Source organism: Syngnathus acus, chromosome 2 (genome assembly GCF_901709675.1).
Source record: "Syngnathus acus chromosome 2, fSynAcu1.2, whole genome shotgun sequence".
Classification (NCBI taxonomy): Eukaryota; Metazoa; Chordata; class Actinopteri; order Syngnathiformes; family Syngnathidae; genus Syngnathus; species Syngnathus acus.
This window is the reverse complement of record NC_051088.1, coordinates 5651427-5672569: the sequence shown is the minus strand read 5'-3', so window position 1 is coordinate 5672569 and position 21143 is coordinate 5651427. Positions and strand designations below refer to the sequence as shown.

At 41.1% G+C, this 21143-nt stretch overlaps 1 protein-coding gene across 10 annotated transcripts in view; it reads left to right on the top strand.

Moving 5' to 3' along the window:
- Positions 1 to 21143, top strand: part of LOC119133942 (neural cell adhesion molecule L1-like protein) — a 55695-nt gene that overhangs the window by 7056 nt on the left and 27496 nt on the right. For 3 of the 10 annotated variants that reach the window (XM_037270325.1, XM_037270308.1, XM_037270316.1), the window contains exons 1-12: positions 9401 to 9655; positions 12690 to 12865; positions 13095 to 13203; positions 13301 to 13494; positions 13603 to 13725; positions 15798 to 15968; positions 16251 to 16289; positions 16462 to 16567; positions 16659 to 16840; positions 16964 to 17098; positions 17685 to 17825; positions 20084 to 20195. In XM_037270325.1, the coding sequence (XP_037126220.1) occupies positions 12784 to 12865; positions 13095 to 13203; positions 13301 to 13494; positions 13603 to 13725; positions 15798 to 15968; positions 16251 to 16289; positions 16462 to 16567; positions 16659 to 16840; positions 16964 to 17098; positions 17685 to 17825; positions 20084 to 20195 (1394 nt within the window). In that variant the 5' untranslated portion in view covers positions 9401 to 9655; positions 12690 to 12783. Of the gene's footprint in view, positions 1 to 6547; positions 6780 to 9398; positions 9656 to 12689; positions 12866 to 13094; positions 13204 to 13300; positions 13495 to 13602; positions 13726 to 15797; positions 15969 to 16250; positions 16290 to 16461; positions 16568 to 16658; positions 16841 to 16963; positions 17099 to 17684; positions 17826 to 20083; positions 20196 to 21143 lie in introns of those variants that run through there. The other 7 variants (XM_037270343.1, XM_037270334.1, XM_037270289.1 and 4 more) reach the window with 6 other exon arrangements.

The following is a 21143-nucleotide window of genomic DNA, read 5'->3' as shown; positions in this document are numbered from 1 at the left end:
TACGTGCGTGTGTGCACATGGGTACTTGAGACAAATTGAGCCCTTTTGGCTCTTGTATTCATGCAAATTGGTTTAACATATCTTTTTTGTATATTGAAAAAAATTAATGCAAAAGGAAATTGCTGCATGCAATTTTTAGCTTCTAAATCAATTCAAGTTGAGTTAGTATCATATTTTAACATGTTGCATATTTTATTGTATTTTGACATTACATACGTAACATTTTGATTGGATCACAAAGCAGTTTTGGAATTCCTGAAGTATGACATTTAACTTCACCTTTCTCCTTATGACGGCCGCGGGGGTGCTGGAGCCTATCCCAGCTGACTTTGCGCAGAAGGCTGGGGACACCCTGAACTGGTTGCCAGCCAATCGCAGGTCACACAGACGAACAATCATTCACACTCACACTGACACCTACGGGCAATTTGGAGTGCTCAATTGGCCTACCATGCATGTCTTTGGGATGTGGGGGCGAAACCAGAGTACCCGGAGGAAACCCACGCAGGCACAGGGAGAACATGGCAAAGTCCACAAAGGTGCCGCAACCTCTGCACTGTGAGGCAGACGTGCTAACCAGTGCTACACCGAGCCGTCGCATTGCATATTTTTATATTTTGCATATAACAGCAAAAATACTACTACTAAAAACTGATTCAAAGTCACAGTTTGTCCATTAATCTGCCACCAGCTACCACAGTTTCTAATTTAGTAAACATTTGTAATGAAACCATTATACATGGTATACTGATGTTGCAGTCACCCAGAAATGTGTCAAGTGATGTATCGTCGGCATGCAGAATAATCTGGACCACCATGATAGTATTTTGTTCACTCTGTCGTGCATCAGATTCCAACAAACAGGAGAATCCTCCAACAAGTTCTAATAGAGCAATTTTGTTCAGCGCACAGACTGAAACAATCACTTTCATTCATGGAGCTCAAAAATGCAAATGAAACGAGGTCTTTACACTTGCACAGACATAGTACCTTTGTCAGCATTCCGTGTTGGACAGGCTGTAAGTCAGGCTGAGAGATGAAAGGTGCAGCTCCTATGGAAGCTGTCTCATGTATAATTTAGACCTACCTGCTTCACGAGCACCACTGGACTGAGGCCAGAACATTAATTAACAGATTAGGTGAAAACCAGGTTAAAACAAGCTGAGCTCATCATCTTGCTGAAAGAGCTAATAAAGTGCCTCAGCAGGATTTATCGTCATATTGCTGTTTTTGTAATTCATCATATTATTCTAATTAATCACATGATTATATCTGTGACTCATCTGATAAACAAAAAATAATGACTTATGTTTTCCATTAAATACCATAAAATTGAAAAGAAAAATAATGCTGTTAAACTTTGCCTCCCAAGCTGAAATGTTAACTTCAGTTGTGTTGAGCTCTAACTTCCAGGAGCGCCATAATAGTCTGCCACCAGTTGTCATTTAAATGGCTGATAAGTGCTGCTTCTTTAAAGTAAGTACATTATATTTAGAAAACACTTATAACAGAGAGGACTCCCAAAGTGGTCCACATCGTTAAAATGTAGACTCACAAAGCAAGGAAAAAAAATCTTACTGAAACGTTTGCCTAAGCAAATGTGTTTTCAAAGGCTAGTACTTAAAACTGCCCAGAGGAAGGAGGCAGCTTTTAGCTCAAATGAATTCCACTGTCTGGGAGCAAAGGACTGTAAGGCTCTATCACCTTTTTTTTTTCTTTTTTTCTTGTGTGAGGGGCAGTAAGTAAAAGCGATCAGCCAACCGCAGTGACCGAACAAAACAATCAAACGACCCCAGATCCTCTACGCATGTAGCAACCTGACCACTGAGGGAATTGCAGGTCAGGGTTAAAAATTTCTATTGAATTCTAAAATGAACAGGATGCCTGTGCAAAGACGACAGAATAGGAAGTGATGTGGCAAACATGACCTCAAGGTTTCTCAAGCTGCAGGATACATTTTTGGAAAGTGACCCTAAACAGGTGGCAACTTAAGGAGCCAAGCTGTCTGGGGCAACATTGTACTTCAGTTTTTGATGTATTCAACTGATGCGCGTTGTGAACTATCCAGCCTTTAATTACAGTCACATTGCAGACTTACAAATTGTTTGCCATGGTTAATTTGGTAGGTTTGGACAACCCATGTTTGTTTGTTCCCATTATTGGCTTGATAGGACTCTCACTGGATTTTGAGCAACTTTTCCTGAACTAAAATAGTTCAATACATTTTATTTGACTGGTGGAATACATTTGAGTCAATTTGTTTGTGCGATTTTAATTAAGATCAGCTTATATTTGTGTGACAAATAATGTTAAAAAAATATTATATTGAAAGGTTTAGTTAATGGTGACAGTTTGAAATTTGGTAGATAATTATTTCAATTGCGTTCAATGGCAAAGTCAACCAAAGAGGATTGACCATTGTTAAGGAACGGATTCTTGTTGTGCTCATAGGTCGCTTGAAGATGGTAGGCGTGGGTGCTCTCATTTTGTGACTCATAGCCCTTGTTTTCCCAATATTCAAGATTCAAGAGTTTTTATTCGCCATGTTTGAGCGTGCCAAACAAGGAATTTGACTTCGGTAAATCACAGCCTCTGTTCAACATTTAGGTGACTAACAACACTCAGGACATGTGAAAAATGGCAAATATTCTCAAACATCCCCTGATCTTAAACTCCCAAGAGGGCAAGGAAGAACTCAAAACCCCAGCTAGGGGAACTGAGAAACCTTGAGAAGAGACCACAGATGGGAAGGTCCCTTATCCAGGATGACCAGGCTGCAATGGATGCAGAGAGGACACATAGTACAAACAGTGTAGACAAATTCAAAAAAGGTGTGGAGAGCAGGACGTTATTGCACAGTAATGACTCTGAGACTCTAAGAGTGGTGTGAGTTCATCAGAGCAACAGACTGGGGGAAGAAGCTGTCTCTGTGTTTGCTGGTTTTGGCGTACCGAGCTCTATAACGCCGTCCGGAGGGGAGTAGTTCAAACAGACTGCAACCTGGGTGAGAAGGGTCTGTAGAGATGGTCCTTGCACGTTTCCTGGTCCTGGAGAGGTACAAGTCTTGGATAGATGGGAGGTTGATTCCAATTATCTTTTCTGCAGTCCTGATTGTCCGTTGCAGTCTGTGCTTGTCTTGTTTGGAGGCCGATCCAAACCAGACAGTGATGGAGGTGCAGAGGACAGACTGGATGATGGCAGTGTAGAAGGTGTTGCAACAGCCCGTTAATACTCAGCTCATCATGGTAATGCCGGTGAGTCATATATTGTTTGTTTTTTAATTTCAATTCTCAGAGATGATGAGATAACATAACAAAAACATCCTTATTTTACACATGCAGGATAGATAGATAGATAGATAGATAGATAGATAGATAGATAGATAGATAGATAGATAGATAGATAGATAGATAGATAGATAGATAGATAGATAGATAGATAGATAGATAGATAGATAGATAGATAGATAGATAGATAGATAGATAGATAGTGTTGGATTTTGTCCACAATTTAGGGAGCGCGCTATCTGCGCCTCACGGCAAAAGCCATTGCCAATCACCTGTTATCCAATTTACTCACTGCGTGCTCGTTTGATTTCTTCAGATTTAGGAAAATACTAAGACACTGAAGCAGAAATTAGACTTACAGAGGTTGGTTGAGTTCAATCACAATTCTTGTTAAGAAAGCTCTGTTTTCAGGAAAGTACAATACAGCGCTGGGCCCTTCAAGAGCAGAAAGTCTCCATTCAGAAAAGGCAACGTTCAAGGTTCTTTGGTCAGCTTATATTCAGTTGCACAGGCCGGTATGGGCCGAGTTTGATGGGTGATGAGTCGTTGGGGTGGGGCGAGTTCGCAGTAGAGTTTGATTCAACGGGAGTGGGTGCTGGTTATGGACGATTCGGTGTGTGTGTGGGGGCTGCCGTCTTCCATCCTGTCTTTCGGCCTTGGTGATCATCTTTGGCCGAGTCCTTGGCTGTCTCCCTCTGGCACCTGCTGGTTTTATCTCCAAGTGACCTTCCTGTAAACATTCTGCTCCATTCTTACACTGTCGCACCTCATCCATTCGTCATTCTTTCAATTTTGTCATTTTGTACGGAATTATGTGAGCTTCTGGCTGTGACATCATCAATTTATTAATGTTCCCTGACTATGCAAAGTTTGTTCTTTTGATACTCCATGTCTTTGCTTACATCATTACATTCTTAGTTTAATCATGCTTCCAACCGTATCTCTTCTTTGTTAGGCAAAATATCTCCCTCTGTGCAGAGCGTTCAGTAGTAATCGAAAAGCTGGCGTCTCGCATTTAGGCGACATATGACGTTTAGTCAAAACACAAGATATAATCAAGTACTGAACGGTCAAGACGACTCTGGCCGTGTCCATGATTTAGAGGAAAAACATCAGGCATGCATTACACAGTTCCTTAAGGGTCATTAAGCTATTTAGGCAATATATCAAAAAACATTTGTTATTTCACAGTGCTCAGAAATATATATCAGATCATAAAGTTATAAAAACCTTTGTCATTACCACCTATTAAAAATGTCTAGTTATGTCTTCTTTATTGATTTGGTGTGTAGGTATAATTATATGCTTAAAATATTTCTTTTATTGATTTAATATGTGAATATACTTTTCTGCTTATGTACTTTATTCAATGAAGTTCGAGCATATCTGTTTTTGTAGCTAGGCAGGACTTTTTGTATTTCGACCCCATTCCTTCAATAGATAGATCATTTTCTCCCTAATTATACATGATATTAGGCAACGATGCAACAGTACATGACTTCTTCGTTTGTGATCCTTTGTCTCAGGTGGAACTGGAAGATTTCTGGAAAAAAAAATTAATTGAATGTAAATTTCCGCTGTTGTGCACCTTAGCCTCGGGGCATCACATTAATGTTGTCTGTGTTCAAAATGCAGGGTGAGTGTTCAAAGCGTGCGTATACTACAAGACCGGGCAGGTGAAGGGAACCTTCATTTCTTACTGTAATCCGAGCCCTTTGGAGATGAATGTTAATCCACAGGATTGACAAGCAGCTGCTCTTTCTAAACAACACAAAGTCACATTTATCACAAGTCATCACTGTGCATACAAGCAGTTGTAGCAGACAGTCAGGTTGAGGGATAGTTAACTGCTTTTGTCCTTGCAGCATGAACTTTTGTTTGTGCCGTACAAAAGAGATCTTAATGCATTGCCTTTAAGACTTGGTCGCTCAACATTTCAAGAGTTGTATTCAAGACACAATTGAACTACTCTCAATTCCACTGCATTATCAGAATTTTCAACAGTCACTTAATTAAAAAGTTATTTTTTTCTGCAATATAACTCTCTCACTCAAAATTATGGTAATGAATTGATTGTTGTATAATATTATCACCTTCAATGTTTTTATTCAATATGTTTTTTCCATCTGTGGATCGAAGGAAAATATGAATGTAAAATTGTATGGCATATATAGTGGAGTCAAATAAATGATAAATAAATATATTCACAATCACAACACCCATTCTGGGAACACTCTTCCAGTTCTCGCATGTAAAATGTGTACAAGTGTTAAAACACATTGACACTTCGCCTATCTAACATCCCACTGAAGCATATCTTGTACATACTGTAAATAGAAACACTTTCAGTAGCAGCACTACAATGATAAATCTTCTGCCAGCTGAACATACAGTAAGGCAATCGTTGTTGGCGCTGAAAATGTAAACACAACGGAGCATGGAGTCATTGTGCTATATCTAGTGAGGGGTATCTTCTCTCTAATAGTTCCTTTTCACATTCAACTGCTTCGCCAAGCCAACTAAATACCACTTAAGGCTGATCCCATGAACTACGTAATTTGCAGCTTAGTTAATACTTTGGAGCAAAACGCCACTTGCAACTTGGATTTTCTGCATCAGTGACGAACAATACGTGTGTGGCGCTGACAAGAAGGTGTGAGGAGGTGGCTGGTATTTGAAGGGGAAAAGCTGAGTGTGACTTTGTGTCGCCACGCTGTCTCTGTGAAGAGTGGAGATGCTCTTCAAAGCCACCCTGTAGCACTTCTCACCCTGACAATAACCACTTTCTGCTATTTTTGGGTCACCCAAAGTGTGCAGGGTAGGTTACTTTTTGGCAGGTTTACAAAACAGTTTTTGCATAAATTCACATGAATGGTGACGGTATAGATAAAACTTTGCACAGGAAAATTGCTCTTTGAAATCCGCAATGAAAGAGTGAAATTGCGTGCCAGCCCAGCATCCCATTTATGGCAGCTCATTCCAACTACTGTGTCGAAGACTACAATTAACTACATGGTAATCCCCTCCAAATGTGTGCATTAAAATCATGTGTAACACCGCTTTTAGGGATGAAGAATGTTTTTCATTCTGGTGTAAGCCAGGAAACACATTGTGAATGAAAAAGTGCTTTAGATGATAGCTACTGGAAGTGCAGGTTTTGATGTGTGTCAGGGTGCGTTGTTTATGTGAATTCCTGGCATGATTGCAGGTTTGTCAAGGTGCAAACAGACATGAGCTGCATGGGACCGCACTGACAGAGACGAACTTTCAGAGACACATTCACCTTACAGATTAGGTGGCCTACAGTATGCTAGTCCTTTTCTTGAGAGGATTACAGTGGTACCTTGAGGATGGATCCAAAATGTTCCTGAAAAATATCTCTTTAGGTCTATGTGACATATCACGGGGCCATTTGTAAGATTCAAGCCAAATCAAAGGATTCACTTTTTTTTCCCGCCACTTTGCGACATCTTTTCTGAAAGAACGAGAGTGGTAAGGACTGAAGGAATATTCACCACTCACCAGCACAATGTAGCCTACTTTTGTCCTGTGTCAGTGATTGTTTCAGTGTAATGTTAGTCAAGGATCATCCATTCTAGTCATGTTGACGACTGAGCAAATGTGTGTGATTTGTATTTTCTCTGACTGGCACTTTGAGTCATATCTGTTTTGTGATGTTTGAAAAGCTCGTGATGGTGTAGACTGCAACCTTAACTAGGGCTAGGCATTTACTCAATAGCTGATAACATGAAAACTTGGAGTATTTTATGTGTATATTTTGTGGTTTATTTTAATTATGAAAAGAAAATATTGCAGTGTGCTTCACAGCTCTAGCTTGTTGTGTCAGAATGTACTGAGAAAGTGGATGGTGTGTGGGTAGAAGTTTGAAGTCGATTTGAAGTCTTCTTGTTCTGGCTGTGACACTTACTGTACGTAGCATCTGCCAGGTGGAAGAAATGTGATAGAATTAGATCATCCTGTGATTGATTGGTAAGAAGTAACGGGTGGAACCACCTTTTGCTCAAAATCAACTGGGATGGGCTCCAGCTTCCCCATGATGGATGGATGGATGGATGGATGGATGGATGGATGGATGGATGGATGGATGAGTTAGGGTTAGGGTCACCCAGTCATGCACAACAATTACTTTGGATTAACACACACACCACCGACTGTTTTTCCATGCGCGATAATATAATGCTTGATTTAACAATTTACACTGTTATCAAGTACAGCACAAGATATAGGAAGAAGATATGTAATAACTACATACTTGCGTGTTTTACTTGCTTTGAGACACAGCCGACTAGAAATTATCAGTCGACTGCTGAACAGGAAGTGCATCATTCTTGTGAGTCACCATATGAGACTTCGGTCAGGTATGAAGTCAAAACTCAAATGAGTTTGCACTTACAATTTTAAGTAGTGTTTGAATGTTGTTTAGTGCCCCACAGTTTGGAAAGTATGTTAAATACCCCATCAAGCAAACATGAGAACGCTGTCTTGACGCCACACAACCCTGCCAAATTTAAACGATTACAAAAGCCTTCAGGTAAATGGTGACAATTCAAGCTTTGTCTCCCAAACACTGTGTGTGTATATTTGTCTTTTATCCTTCTTTCGCAATAATTGTGGAAAAATGGCCAGTGAGAAAACAAAACCTGTAGAGGCTAACGATTTTTAATTATTTTTTAACTGAGGATGAGTGGGCAAGTCTCAACTCGCAGAAATAAAAATGTTTTTACACATCCAACACGGGAGCGGTATTAAAAAAACATATATATATGCAAAGAACATAACAGTTTTAATTGATAGTCTGTCTCTCATGCATCTAAATGAGATCACTTTAACGTTCAAAACACATTTGGATGCACTGCAGGTTTAGTATAAAGTGTTAATGTTGAATGTAAATATTGGGTCCCAACCGACATAGACTATGTCAACATCCTCAAATGTTCCTTCCGTTACAGGCTTTATACTTCCATATGGAGTCACTGCCTATACAGAGACTCGTATGAAGTTTCCCAAAAGCAAAATGAACAAAAAAATCTCAAATTCCTATTATGGTTCTAGGCTTTACGTTTACTTTTACTAGTTTTGATAATGTTTGTTGTGTATGTTTGGGAAGGTAGCAAACTCTTGTGTAACAGATGCACACCGATCTTTTAAGCATGTGCGCGCACGTCAACGGGGCATGTCAGGATGTGAATGGTCATGCAGGTCCGATGGGCTCTGCTCGGAGTTGCTTTCTGTGTGTTCACAGCAGCTATGCACACCTCAGTCGGCAACAGGTCCTTTTGAAGTGACAACAAATGTCTGCTTTTAAACACCCACGCCAGTCATGGACATTTTTTCTGCAGTGGGAAAAGTATAGAAGCTCTGAGTCATTGCTTCTTGTGCAAAGTGAGCCCTGATCGTCTAAACATGGTCCTCTGATTCATCTCGCGTTGGTGGTATGATCATTCATCAGATAAATCCACATCACCTGAACTTTTTGACTTGACTTTTGGGTTACATGCCTTAGGTTGCCTCATAGTTCTGTTTTCAGGGTATTATTTTCACTTTGCTGCTTCACCTTACAGTTTGCTTGCATTAGGGTCCCGTGTGACAGTGATGTCACGTTATGTCATGTGTAATCCCGCCACTTGAAGGACGAGAGTGGAATAGTTTGCCATGATTATTCCATCTGCCGTGATCACGACTGGACTATTGAAGTTGTAATTGCAACTTTGGGAGAAAAAAAAAGATACTTCAAGGCCAAATTAAGAAGATTAGATAGACAAACTACAGAAAAGAAGAAAGGAAAACAACATTTCTCTTTCAAGCATGTGCTCCCATTCCTCCAGTTACTGTACGAGTAGCCTGGAGCAAGTCAAGGCAAAGACAGTTCTCTCTACAAAAGCCCCAATCTTCAAAAAGATGACTCCCTGCTCCTTTCAATGGCGCTCAGACACATTGCATTGAAATCATGAGCACAGTGTAAATGGGCATGCATAGTTTGTGGAAGGCGTGATGGAGGAATCCAAGTTAAAAAAAAAAAAAAAAAGAAGCAGATATGCTCGTACTTCCTCTTTCATGCTCCCGACAGGCCCCCCGCAGTGGAGGCTTTGTCACTGGCTTAGAGAGCCTCTTTTGCCAGGCGAGAGGCTTTGGCAACATATGTCACTTGAGCGACTCTCCTGTCAACCCTTGGGCGCTTGAGTAGAGGGGCGTGTTCAAGTGGGCAGGCCTGAGGTGGAGCAGGAAGAACATGATGTCAAATGTGTTCGTTCAGAGAGAGGAGTTGGAACGCTCTCCTGATAGTGCTGTCTCTGGAATTCTAGCTTTCACCGTCATGCACATAAGGATGTAGAATGACTCAACAATTAGTAAGTACTTCTTAAAAGTCTGTTTGCACACAACATTTAATTGGGCATTATGCTTTATTTCCATTTCATGCAGCAACTTTGTGAGTTACAGGAGGTGGATATAACAAGTAGTTCATATTTGGGTTGTATTTTCTAATTGTATTGTACTTTAAATTGTGTGTTGGCAAGGATTAGTTGTGTAGCATGGTAGCCACAACTGATTTTCATACACAGGCTTAGGTAGCATAATCCCTAAGACTTTAAGGCCATGATCTGCCATGTGTTCAGGTGCTGGATGGCACTGAAAGAAATGCTTAGCTTTCTGCTCACACTGACATTAAAGATTACTTGTGTTATCATCAAAGTTGCAGGTTGACAGATCCCCATGTGAATAACAAGTAATTCATGTTCTTTAGGAGTGCAATTAGTGGAATTGTGCACATGGATGTCATGTGCCGGGGTCTGGTTGATGCTGTGTTGTTGGGATTGACACACACATTTAAATGAAAGGCCCAAACGTCTGCTACTGCCTACTACCGAGGGCCTTTCTGTAAGCAGCTTGTTTGCTCTCTTGGCACTAAAGCGTGTCTTTAACTATTGTACTGGCAATGGATAACTCGGTCGAAAGCTGCGTGTGAGAATGCATGTGAGCCTGCACTTCACAATAGTAATAGAATAAAAGCAGCTTATCATGTTTTGACAGTGGGAAAACGTGTTTACTACACCACAACAAACATCTAGCCAGCTTTATTTACCATTTAATCCAAGGAAGATAATCACATCAGGTCTATGTAATATATAATGCTTTCTCAATTTGTTTAATTGATTCTAAATTCAAGCAGCTTAATCTTGAATCGAGTCAACACCAATTACCACATTACCCTGCATCGCTAAGAAGGGCTAACACATGCCCACTCACATCTTTACAAGTCATACTCAGTCATTGTCGGACATCCCAGCCTTCATTGTTCTGATAGCGGGATTAGCTGCAGGGCGAAGCCGTTTGGCACTGCCAAGGATGCCGCTGCAGACTCAGCGCTGTAAACCGTGAAACGCCGGTGGGCTTAAGCCAATGTCTAGTCTGATACTTGGATCCAGCCATCGTAGCAGACAGCAGCTCAGCTTTTGTGCCAGTTGGGTTTACAGTAAGCATGCCATGCCACCCGACGAAAGAAAAAATAGGGTTATCTGCAGACAATTTTTCTGCTGCATTGTTCAACAACATCCCAACAATAAGGTACATGTGACGCTATACAAACTGGCTTATGTTCACTGGATTTGTTTTGCATTCATTAAGGCCATGCCCACAATAACATGGAATCCAAATAGACTGGTTGAGGAAAAAGTTTCGAATTAGTAATAAAATATCAATGAAATGAGTTCGAAAATTCAAATCTGAACTAATTTATAACATTTATCGGAGCTACAATCATTATTTGAATGACAAACAACTAATTATCAAATTAATCGATTACCGTTTTGAGTAATGATTAATCATTTCTAGACCAATTTTTACTTTAAATTGTCCAAATCCTTTGTCCTGTTTTTGAGTAAAGCGATTGAAATTAAAACTTGTTTTTTAATCCGATTCATCGATTAATTGACAAAATAATCGACCGATTAATTGATTATAAAAATATTCGTTGATTGCATAATATATTATGTAAGATGATTTATTTTGTGTTGCTAGCTTTAAAATCAAGTGTGATATTTGGCGGTAACTCTGTGGTGACTCATTTACGCCATTTTCTTAAATCTCCATTACTATATTGAACAAAAGTGAAAAGTGGCCTCAGTTTGAATGGGGTTATTGAATTACTTAAAAACAGGATTATGTAAAAACTATGAACCGGGTTTCTATGAAACTATGTACAAAGGGTGGCACGTGTAGGCCATTAATGAACCCATTCAATTTTGGTGCACATTCAGGAGAAGGTGCAGATAAAGGAAATATTTTCACTTTTCATTAATGTCTGTTTGCACCTGGTCAGACATTGAGGCTCTGAACCACCACATCCCAGTTTATGGACCTGTATCGGAAAACATTTGCAGCGTGGCTGCACACACACACTGACTATGTATTGCACATTCTTGCTACTCTATTGCCCAGAATGTTTTGAATATTTTCAATTAAACGAGACAGACTGGGGTGGCCTTGACTTGGGACTGTGCTTTATTGAATGCCATCTTTCTTTTGACTGGTTGAAATGGCCATACCTGAGGCTTTGATATGCTCTTGACAGTCTTCACTTTTTTCTTTCTTTTTTAGTGCTGTTGGTGAGAACTGACACACTTTCATTTAAAAGTTACTAATTGAACTCATGTTTGTTTATTGCTGATTTGTGCTTTTGTTCATTTTGTTGTTTTTTCTGAAAGTGAGTACTACTGTATTATTTTAATAGACTCCTTGTGGCTAATGTTCCTGAAAACACGCATTAATGAAGAACATCATTATTTCCTAGAGGGAAAGCTTATTTTGAACAGAACAGAATTTCTCAGCAAAAAGCCTAGAGAAATAGTGTGACTTGTTTCATTTTTTTTCATGGGATTTAAATCTCAGCGATGTTTTCCTTTTGATTTCCCTGGCGTCCGTCCATCCATTCCATCCATCCATCCATCCATCCATCCATCCATCCATCCATCCATCCATCCATCCATCCATCCATCCATCCATCCATCCATCCATCCATCCATCCATCCATCCATCCATCCATCCATCCATCCATCCATCCATCCACTATACCGCTTGTCCCCCATGGGGGTCACGGGTGTGCTGGAGCCTATCCCAGCGGTCATCGGGCAGTAGGCGGGGGACACCCTGAACTGGTTGCCAGCCAATAGCAGGGCAGCCATCCATTTTACATAAATTACTATTTATAGATCAGATTTTGAACACCACCACCTTGTTCATTTGCAGACAAGCAACTCTTCATTTGAAAGGTTTACTCAGTTCTGCATATAATTAGAGCAGACGCTTGCAGTGCCATTATCTTGCCTTTTTATTCTAAACGAAATAGACTTGCCATGACCGTGTTTTTAAAATGCCTCTCTGCAGGTTTGCTGTGCCTTAGAAAGTCCAAGGATTGCCAATTGATCTTTCTCAACGCATATTCCATTACTCCTCTGTGTCCACTGACCAGCGGAGGGTGATGAGGCAGGCAGGGAGCCTCCACTTTGTTCTGCTGCTGGCTCTGAGCACTGAGGCCACAAGCCTCAATATCCCCCCTGAAGGTAGGAGAGTCATTAGTGATCAGCTCGCCATCAGTATTGAACATACATTCGATACATCCTTGGAGGGCCATCGGGGCTAGCAAGGCTTTCTCTTCTGGTCTGAACAACATCAGAATCACATTTTTTATCTTATTGTTCATGTTAAGATCATCAGATTGTGCATCCATACTAATGTTGTTTTTGGTTCATTTTCGTCTTTACATTGCATGCTTTTGTCTTCTAACGACAGTGGAGCAGCTTCCCACTATTATATTTCACACGACGGGTCCCATAGTTGCCCTTCCTTACGACAACACCGTGACAATCAGGTGTGAAGCAAAGGGAAACCCTCCCCCAGAGTAAGCAATATTATTTTTATTAATGCTAACTGTACAAAAATGGGATCAGCTGTTTAATATTCATGTCACCCCTCTGCCTTTTGTTCTCTGCGAGCAGATACAGATGGACAAAAGATGATCTCGACTTTGTTCCTCCCCAGTCTGCAACTATCAGAAGTGACCAACTTGCCACGGATGGTACTTTTGTGCTTCAAAACAAAAGCCTTTCTCGATTTCAGGGTAAATATCGATGCTATGCTTCCAACAAGCTGGGAACCGCCATGACTGAGCCAATTGAGCTGATAGTACCTAGTAAGTAACATTTACTGGAAAAAGGTTAACTGTTGTGAACAACTGCAGACAAATTACTGCCATGATAGGCTATTTGTTTTAATATTTATTTCCTTTCCCTTTGATTAGGTATGCCGAAATTTCCAAAGGAGACGATAGAACCAATTGTTGTTGAGGAGGGAGAACCTTTCGTCCTGCGGTGTAACCCTCCAAAAGGCGTTCCCCCAAGAAAGATCCACTGGATGTCCATTGGTAAGATCACAATTGTGTCTGTCATTTACACTGACCAGCCACAACATTACACAATCCAATGATGTTAGATTTTTTGATGAAACCAACTGTTATCAAACCAGGCATATCAGGGATAAGAGCCTCATAATTGGTAGCTACTTGGAAATGTCATCATTAGATTGGATTATGACATTAGTCTCAGTATTTGAAAGCAAGACTGTAGAAGGTAGTTGATGCAGAATGCCCTACCTGATGTTTGAATTGTGATGTTTGTTTGCATCGACCTACACTATATTGACCAAAGCAGTGGGAAACCTGACCATTTGCCATCTAGAATGTGGAAAGGGAAGAAAATGTGGGTTGATGCCTCATTTGCTGCCACAATAGGACTTGTGGGAAGACTCGTTACAGAATGCTTGCATTTGTCGAAGGGATGTTAGACTGAAGAAGGAAGGCCAAGTGCCCCGTTGTGCTTTATGGGAATCATCCACCCTTAAGTCCTCCAAGCATGCCTTAAGTGAATTTGCTGTATGCATGTATGTTGCTCAATTCGAGTTGACTGGAAAACCAAACACAGCAGAAAAACAACTACATCGTATATTTAAGTACAAGACATGTTTCATTTTTTTCACGTTTGACTGACGACCAGTTCAGGGTGTTCTCCTCCTATCGTCCACGACCCTCGTGAAGATAAGTAGTTTGGAAGATGGATGATTGAATGAAATTTATTTTCATATCAATGAAAATCATCCAGATTATTATTTTTGCTCCATAATTGCGCAGACCTACTGCATAGTATGGCCGCAATCAAACACTGTGCGGAAAAGAAAGATCCACACTTGAGTTTACCTCACATTGTGTCACTTTTCAAACCTCTGCCAAAACAAAGTGATTTGTTGAGCAAAAGGTGACCTCTGTTTTTCCCGAAGAGGACTGAGCCAAGTGTCTGCCTCTCGAGGAGCCCTCAAACAAATGACAGAAAGTCAGAACTCAAAAGAAGTGCTCGCTGTGCTTTTCTTTTATATACGACCCAAATGCAGAAGAATAGACGCCGAGTTCTCCCAAGTGCCATGGAACATAACTCTGTACTCAAAGTGTTTTATGAGTTTGCTTTGTGTATTGACTTAGGCAATGACTTCAGGCTATGCTTTAAATGAGACTCTAAATGAAGCTTCAGTGACCCGAGACATAAATAATAGGTCTGTGCAAACCAGCACACTTCCAATTGGAGTTCACTGGTTCCATTCAAGTACACTTTGTGTTGAAGTCAAGAATAGTATGAGACTACATTGTACCCCCAAATTCATCCATCCATTCATTTTCTAAACCTGCTGATTTTTGCCCAAAAAGTGGACAGTATTTTGTAACACAAACAAAACAGGTTGCTGGTCGTAATTAGATCTTTGCGGTGACATAGGCAATTGAGTCACCAAAGTCAGACACTTAACACTGTCATTAGCAAATCATGCCATGCAGTTCGACACCTACTGCACCAATAATTACAGTTGTTTGCCTTTTAAACTATCACTGTAATTGGCTAAAGAACATTCACAGGTAGATTTGTTTGCAGACACATCAAATGCACATCCTGTAGAAAACGAAACTATTGTGTTTGTAAAGACAAGTATTCATCAAAACTTTTAATCCATAACTTGGATTCTACAAAACACAGATTTCTTTTCCCTAGTTTATTTAGCAATGGTAGTATTGAAATGGTGGTTGATGGTAATTTTAACAGTCTACATATGCAGACAGAAAATGAATTCAAAATTTTATTGAGATGAAAAAGCTGCAGATTTGCACGCGTGTCACGTGTGACTATATTGGATGCAATAAAAAATTTCCCACGATTCCTTGATTTGTTGTCAAATAAATCTGAGTCATGGCTCTTAAAAACATTATTCCTAAAAATTGTGTATTAATAATTGTTCTCTGTCACTTTCGATCCATGCTTTTTGATTGATAATGAACTTGTGAGAGTGTAAAAAAACATCTTGCTCATTCCACATATTTGTTGCTCGGCATACAGCATGTCTAGTGTTGTTTTGGCATCAGAATCCTGTTTCTAAGTGAAATGTTCACTCTTTTTGCAGATCTGCAGCACATTCAGCAAGATGAGAGGGTTTCCATGGGCACTGACGGCAGCCTGTACTTCTCTCATGCCTTACAGAAAGACAGTCGTCAGGACTACTGCTGCTTTGCCGACTTTCTTCGCATACGCACAATTGTCCACAAACCCGCTATGGCTGTCGAGGTCACTCCATGTAGGTGTATTAGGGTTCAATCAAAACTACTATTGTAGTATAAGAGACATCTGTGAAATGGTGTACAAAAAGAAGTCACTTTGACGTATAGAGCACTTGGATTTTTCTTTGTAGGCTTGCCATATTTCCCTAGTTAACATGTTTGTTTATTGCATACCAAAAAGCAGGGCTTGTCTTGCTTGATAGACTTACTTGGGGTGTGTTGGGCAGGGTATTTACTTGGGATAGCTGCTGAAACCTCTGTATGTGTATTCTACTTACAATGTTTTATTTCCACTGCAGGGACACCAGCGAATAAATTTGCTGACAGCAGACACGTCAGTGAGTGATTCCCCCTGCCCCACTTCTTTTATCAGATCCAGCAAAACACAGATGTTTCATTTTAGTGCTTCTTTTGAAAATTTGAAGCAGTACAACTGGGAGATGTAAATAGCTTTTGCTGATATGCCCACTAAATTATGCATAAAAGTGAGGAGGACTGTTGTTGTGGCAGGCCCCCCTGTGAGAACACCCAGCCTTTTGCTGCCCTCTGGTGTCCAGACAGAGAAAGTGCTGTTGAAAGGAGCTGAACTTCAGCTTGAGTGTGTGCCAGGGGGAAAGTGAGGATCCGTACTGCAACCGCATTTTTATAATTCCTAATAACATTTACCTTCTATGCCTTGACTGACTTACAAATGTATATTTTTGCAGTCCCACTCCGACGATAGAATGGATGAAGATGGGAGACAAGCTTACCACTCGAGTAAAATTGGACAACTATGGAAAATTATTGACCATCGCTGCAGTAGAGGAAAGTGATGAGGGCAAATACATGTGCTTAGCCAAAAACTCAGCTGGAAAGGCTTCCCACTACTTTGACGTCATAGTAGAAGGTTAGTCAACATGAGATGCTCACTATGCAAGAAGCACACCGTGGGCACTTTTGTTTTGACTCAGTGATGACAGCTGATTTAACACAAAGCAACCACAACATGTTTTTTCTCAACAACTCCCAGAGCCTCCAAAGTGGCTGACAGCGCCGCCTCATAGCCAGCTGACTGTGATCAGCTCTGATGTGCACATCAAGTGCTCGGTCAGCGGGAAACCACAACCAGACATTATGTGGAGAAAGAATGGACATGTTTTTGAAGGTGGGTGATGGAAAGTCATGTTTTCATGCATCTGTTTGCACACCAGTCGCTGTTGTCAAACACAGAGTTCCAGATGACAAGCAAGCACCTCTTCACAGCAAAAAAGATGAACGTGACTCTTCAAAAAGCATGACAATTATAGCCCTAACATGTTGACACCACAGGCCACAGATTCCAACTTAGCGGAACAAATTTGCTGACGTCCCTTTTTTATGTTGCGCCCCAGTGGAGTCCGTTAAGTGTCGAAGAACAAGCGTGCTGACCTCAGCCCCAACAAATGTTTTTGGGATCAACTCAAACAGAGACTGGACAAATGTTCTTCCAGATGCAGTGGCAAGAATTCCCTTACACACATGTCAGCATTCTGTCGAAAGTCTTCCCAGGAGTGGTGGAAGCTGCGAGATATTCTCACAATTTTTCTGTGTAATGGTCATGTGTAGATAAACTTGCATCCCTACATATGTGGTCTTTAAAATGGCAAGTTTTGGTGCACACATCTTTAAGGAAAAAAAAAAAAAAAAACGGTGAATTTTATTGCGAATTCAACAGAACAATTTTTAACATGATTTAGTGTTTCTTTTTTTAGATGACCCCTTGAACAACAAACGAGTGCTTGATGACACACTGGTGCTCCACAATGCCATGCCAGATGACAGTGGCGTATACCAGTGTGAAGCAGCCAACAGACATGGCGTTGTCCTGGCCAACATTAACATCATGGTCATGAGTGAGTAGGCTGTGTATTAAAAAACTCTAGGTCACAATCAGAATCATATTTTTTTACAAAGTATGTTAAAGACATGGTGTCTCTCCAGTCCACGCTACATATAAAATCCAGGAGTGTAGATAAAATGTTTACAAGTAAAATGTTAAACACATGTACAGATAAAACATTCTTATGAAAAGAAATAAAGTGCAATCATGCATTAATGAAGACGGGTAGACAATTTGGGTAAATCTTCACGAGTGCATATACAAGATAAACGTAATGCAAAGACATGTTTTAAGAAGTTGTGTTTACACTTAAAACATATTCATATTGGTGTCATTTACTGATTTTGTAATTGTGTGCCCTTTTACAAGAACTTATTCACACTGTATACTTCTCATGTACAGTATGTGTGTCATGCTCTCCTGGAGAGACGATTACTTACTGTGCTCGAAGCTGTTAAAGTCCCCGTAGAACATAATTGCTTACATTTTAACAACATTGTATAACTGAGAAAATCAAAGACAAAGCTAAGCTGCCACCACATGACTGAAGATCAACAAATTAACATAGAAAGAAGAATGAAACCTACCGTAATTTTCGGACTATAAGTCGCACCGGAGTATAAGTCGCACCAGCCATAAAATGCCCAAAAAAGTGAAAAAAAAACATATATAAGTCGCTCCGGAGTATAAGTCGCATTTTGGGGGGCAATTTATTCGACAAAATCCAACACCAAGAACAGTCATGAACGAGCAACAACAGGCTAAACGATAGGTATGCTAACGTGACATAAAGACAAACTAAGAGCTGAGAACGGCCCTGACGTAAAATTCAGTTATTCAAAAAACTATTACATAAATAACACGTTAATAAAACCATCTGCGTCACTCCAATTCATTAAATCCATCAATCGTCCTTTGTCAACAATGCGTGCGCGCCCCTGACGGCTCTTGCACTTAAAAATATTCCACAGGCCCATATAACGATATATAAATTATATATCAAATAACTATTATATAAGCAATCATGTTATCAAACCATCTGTGCACTCTAAATCATTAAATCCATCGATCAAATTCCTCGTCCTTTGTCAACATCGCCGCGCGTGCGCTCTGACGTCAGCCTCGTCGTTATTCCACAGATCTACTATATAACTATATTGTAGCGTTAACAAAGTTCAAGGAAAGACGTGGGTTTGGTAAACGGCTCTTTATTTAACAAAACAAACTTACAGGCGTGTGGCGGCGTGGACTTCCAGCCACGGAAGTGGAAGAGAGCTCCATACAATAGGACCGGGCGTGCGTAAAAGCCATGACCGAGCCCCATCCACCGTCCTCGGACAGCCACCCGGCTGAGCGCCGGCCCTCGACTTCCATCCACGGAGGCGAAAGACACCGGGCGTGCGTAAAAGCATTGTCCGAGCCCCATCCACCGTCCCTGGACGAGTCGATCTTTGTCCTTTATGTAAACAACCGCCGCGCTGCTGACGCGACGCCGCGCTGCTGACGCGCGACCGCGACGTCGCGTCGCGCTGCTGACGTTAGCAGCGCTCTCTTTCACTTTCGTGGATTGAAGTCGGGCGCCGGCGCTCGGCCGGGTGGCTGTCCAGGGACGGTGGATGGGGCTCGGACAATGCTTTTACGCACGCCCGGTGTCTTTCGCCTCCGTGGATGGAAGTCGAGGGCCGGCGCTCAGCCGGGTGGCTGTCCGAGGACGGTGGATGGGGCTCGGTCATGGCTTTTACTCACGCCCGGTCCTATTGTATGGAGCTCTCTTCCACTTCCGTGGCTGGAAGTCCACGCCGCCACACGCCTGTAAGTTTGTTTTGTTAAATAAAGAGCCGTTTACCAAACCCACGTCTTTCCTTGAACTTTGTTAACGCTACAATATAGTTATATAGTAGATCTGTGAAATAACGACGAGGCAGCGCGACGCTGCGTCAGCAGCGCGGCGGTTGTTTACATAAAGGACAAAGATTGACTCGACGAGCTGCTGCTGACACGACGTCGCGCTGCTGTCGTCACTTGAAATTCAAATTACAGTAATCCCTTGCTACATTGCGGTTCGTTTATCGCGGTTTCATTTTATTTTTTTTTTGAAATTTTTTGAAAAAAAAAAACACAAGTCGCTCCTGAGTATAAGTCGCCCCCCCACCCAAACTATGAAAAAAACCGCGACTTATAGTCCGAAAATTACGGTAATTAGTTGGTGGTTTTGTGTGGGTTTTAATATAGCATGAACACGACATTGGTCATTTTTCCATTCACTTATAGATATGGCTCCTCTGATCCTGACCGCGGACTACCTCGAGTACGCAGTGATACGTGGCGAAGATGTGGCAATGAACTGTAGTGCTTTTGGCTCGCCACCTCCCACTATGTCTTGGTAAGAAGCACACGGGATTATTGGTGAGAAATTTCACAGAAATGACACAAAGGTACTCACAGTGGAATCTTTTGGGGGGGTGGTCTTGGTCGTAAATAAACACATCACTGAGTGTGACTGAGGGGAAAAACGCGTATAACTGCAGTGTGTGAATCAACTTTTCAAACCACACAGCTTCAGGTATTCACGCCACATGGGCTTCTGTCTGCTTAATGAGATTATCCTTGCCATCCTCGAAATTGGGGCTAATTAGATTCTATTAATGAGCATTAAAGCTCTGCTTCATTTCCTTTTAAGGGGATCTTACACCCTCCAGATACACTTTTTGGTCTTACTAGTTTGTGTCTGGGGATGATCCACTTAAAAATTTGACTGACATGAATTGAGATTATTATAAGACTGAGAAATGGGCTTTATTAAATTGAAACTTGCTGCAACAAAAACGGTCTTCTGAATATTCTGGTATGGAGACAACTGATAGAGATTTGCACACTATGTAGCAGTCATCCATTCATTTTCTGAACAGCTTTTCCTCACGAGCCTTGCGGGCGTGCTGGAGCCAATCCCAGCTGACTTTGTGCAGTAGGCAAGGGACACACTGAACTGGACAAACAGACAAACAACCAGTCACACTCACACCTACGGGCAATTTGGAGTGGCTAATAACCCTACCACGCCTGTTTATTGAAATGTGTCAGGAAAGTGGAGTACCCAGACGAAACTAACGCAGGCATGGGGAGAACAAGGCCAGAACTCGAATCCAACCTACAATCTCTGCACTGTGAGGCGGACGTGCTAACCAGTCTACCAAATGTACCGTAATTTTCGGACTATAAGTCGCGGTTTTTTTTCATAGTTTGGGTGGGGGGGCGACTTATACTCAGGAGCGACTTATATACATATATATGTTTTTTTCTCACTTTTTTGGGCATTTTATGGCTGGTGCGA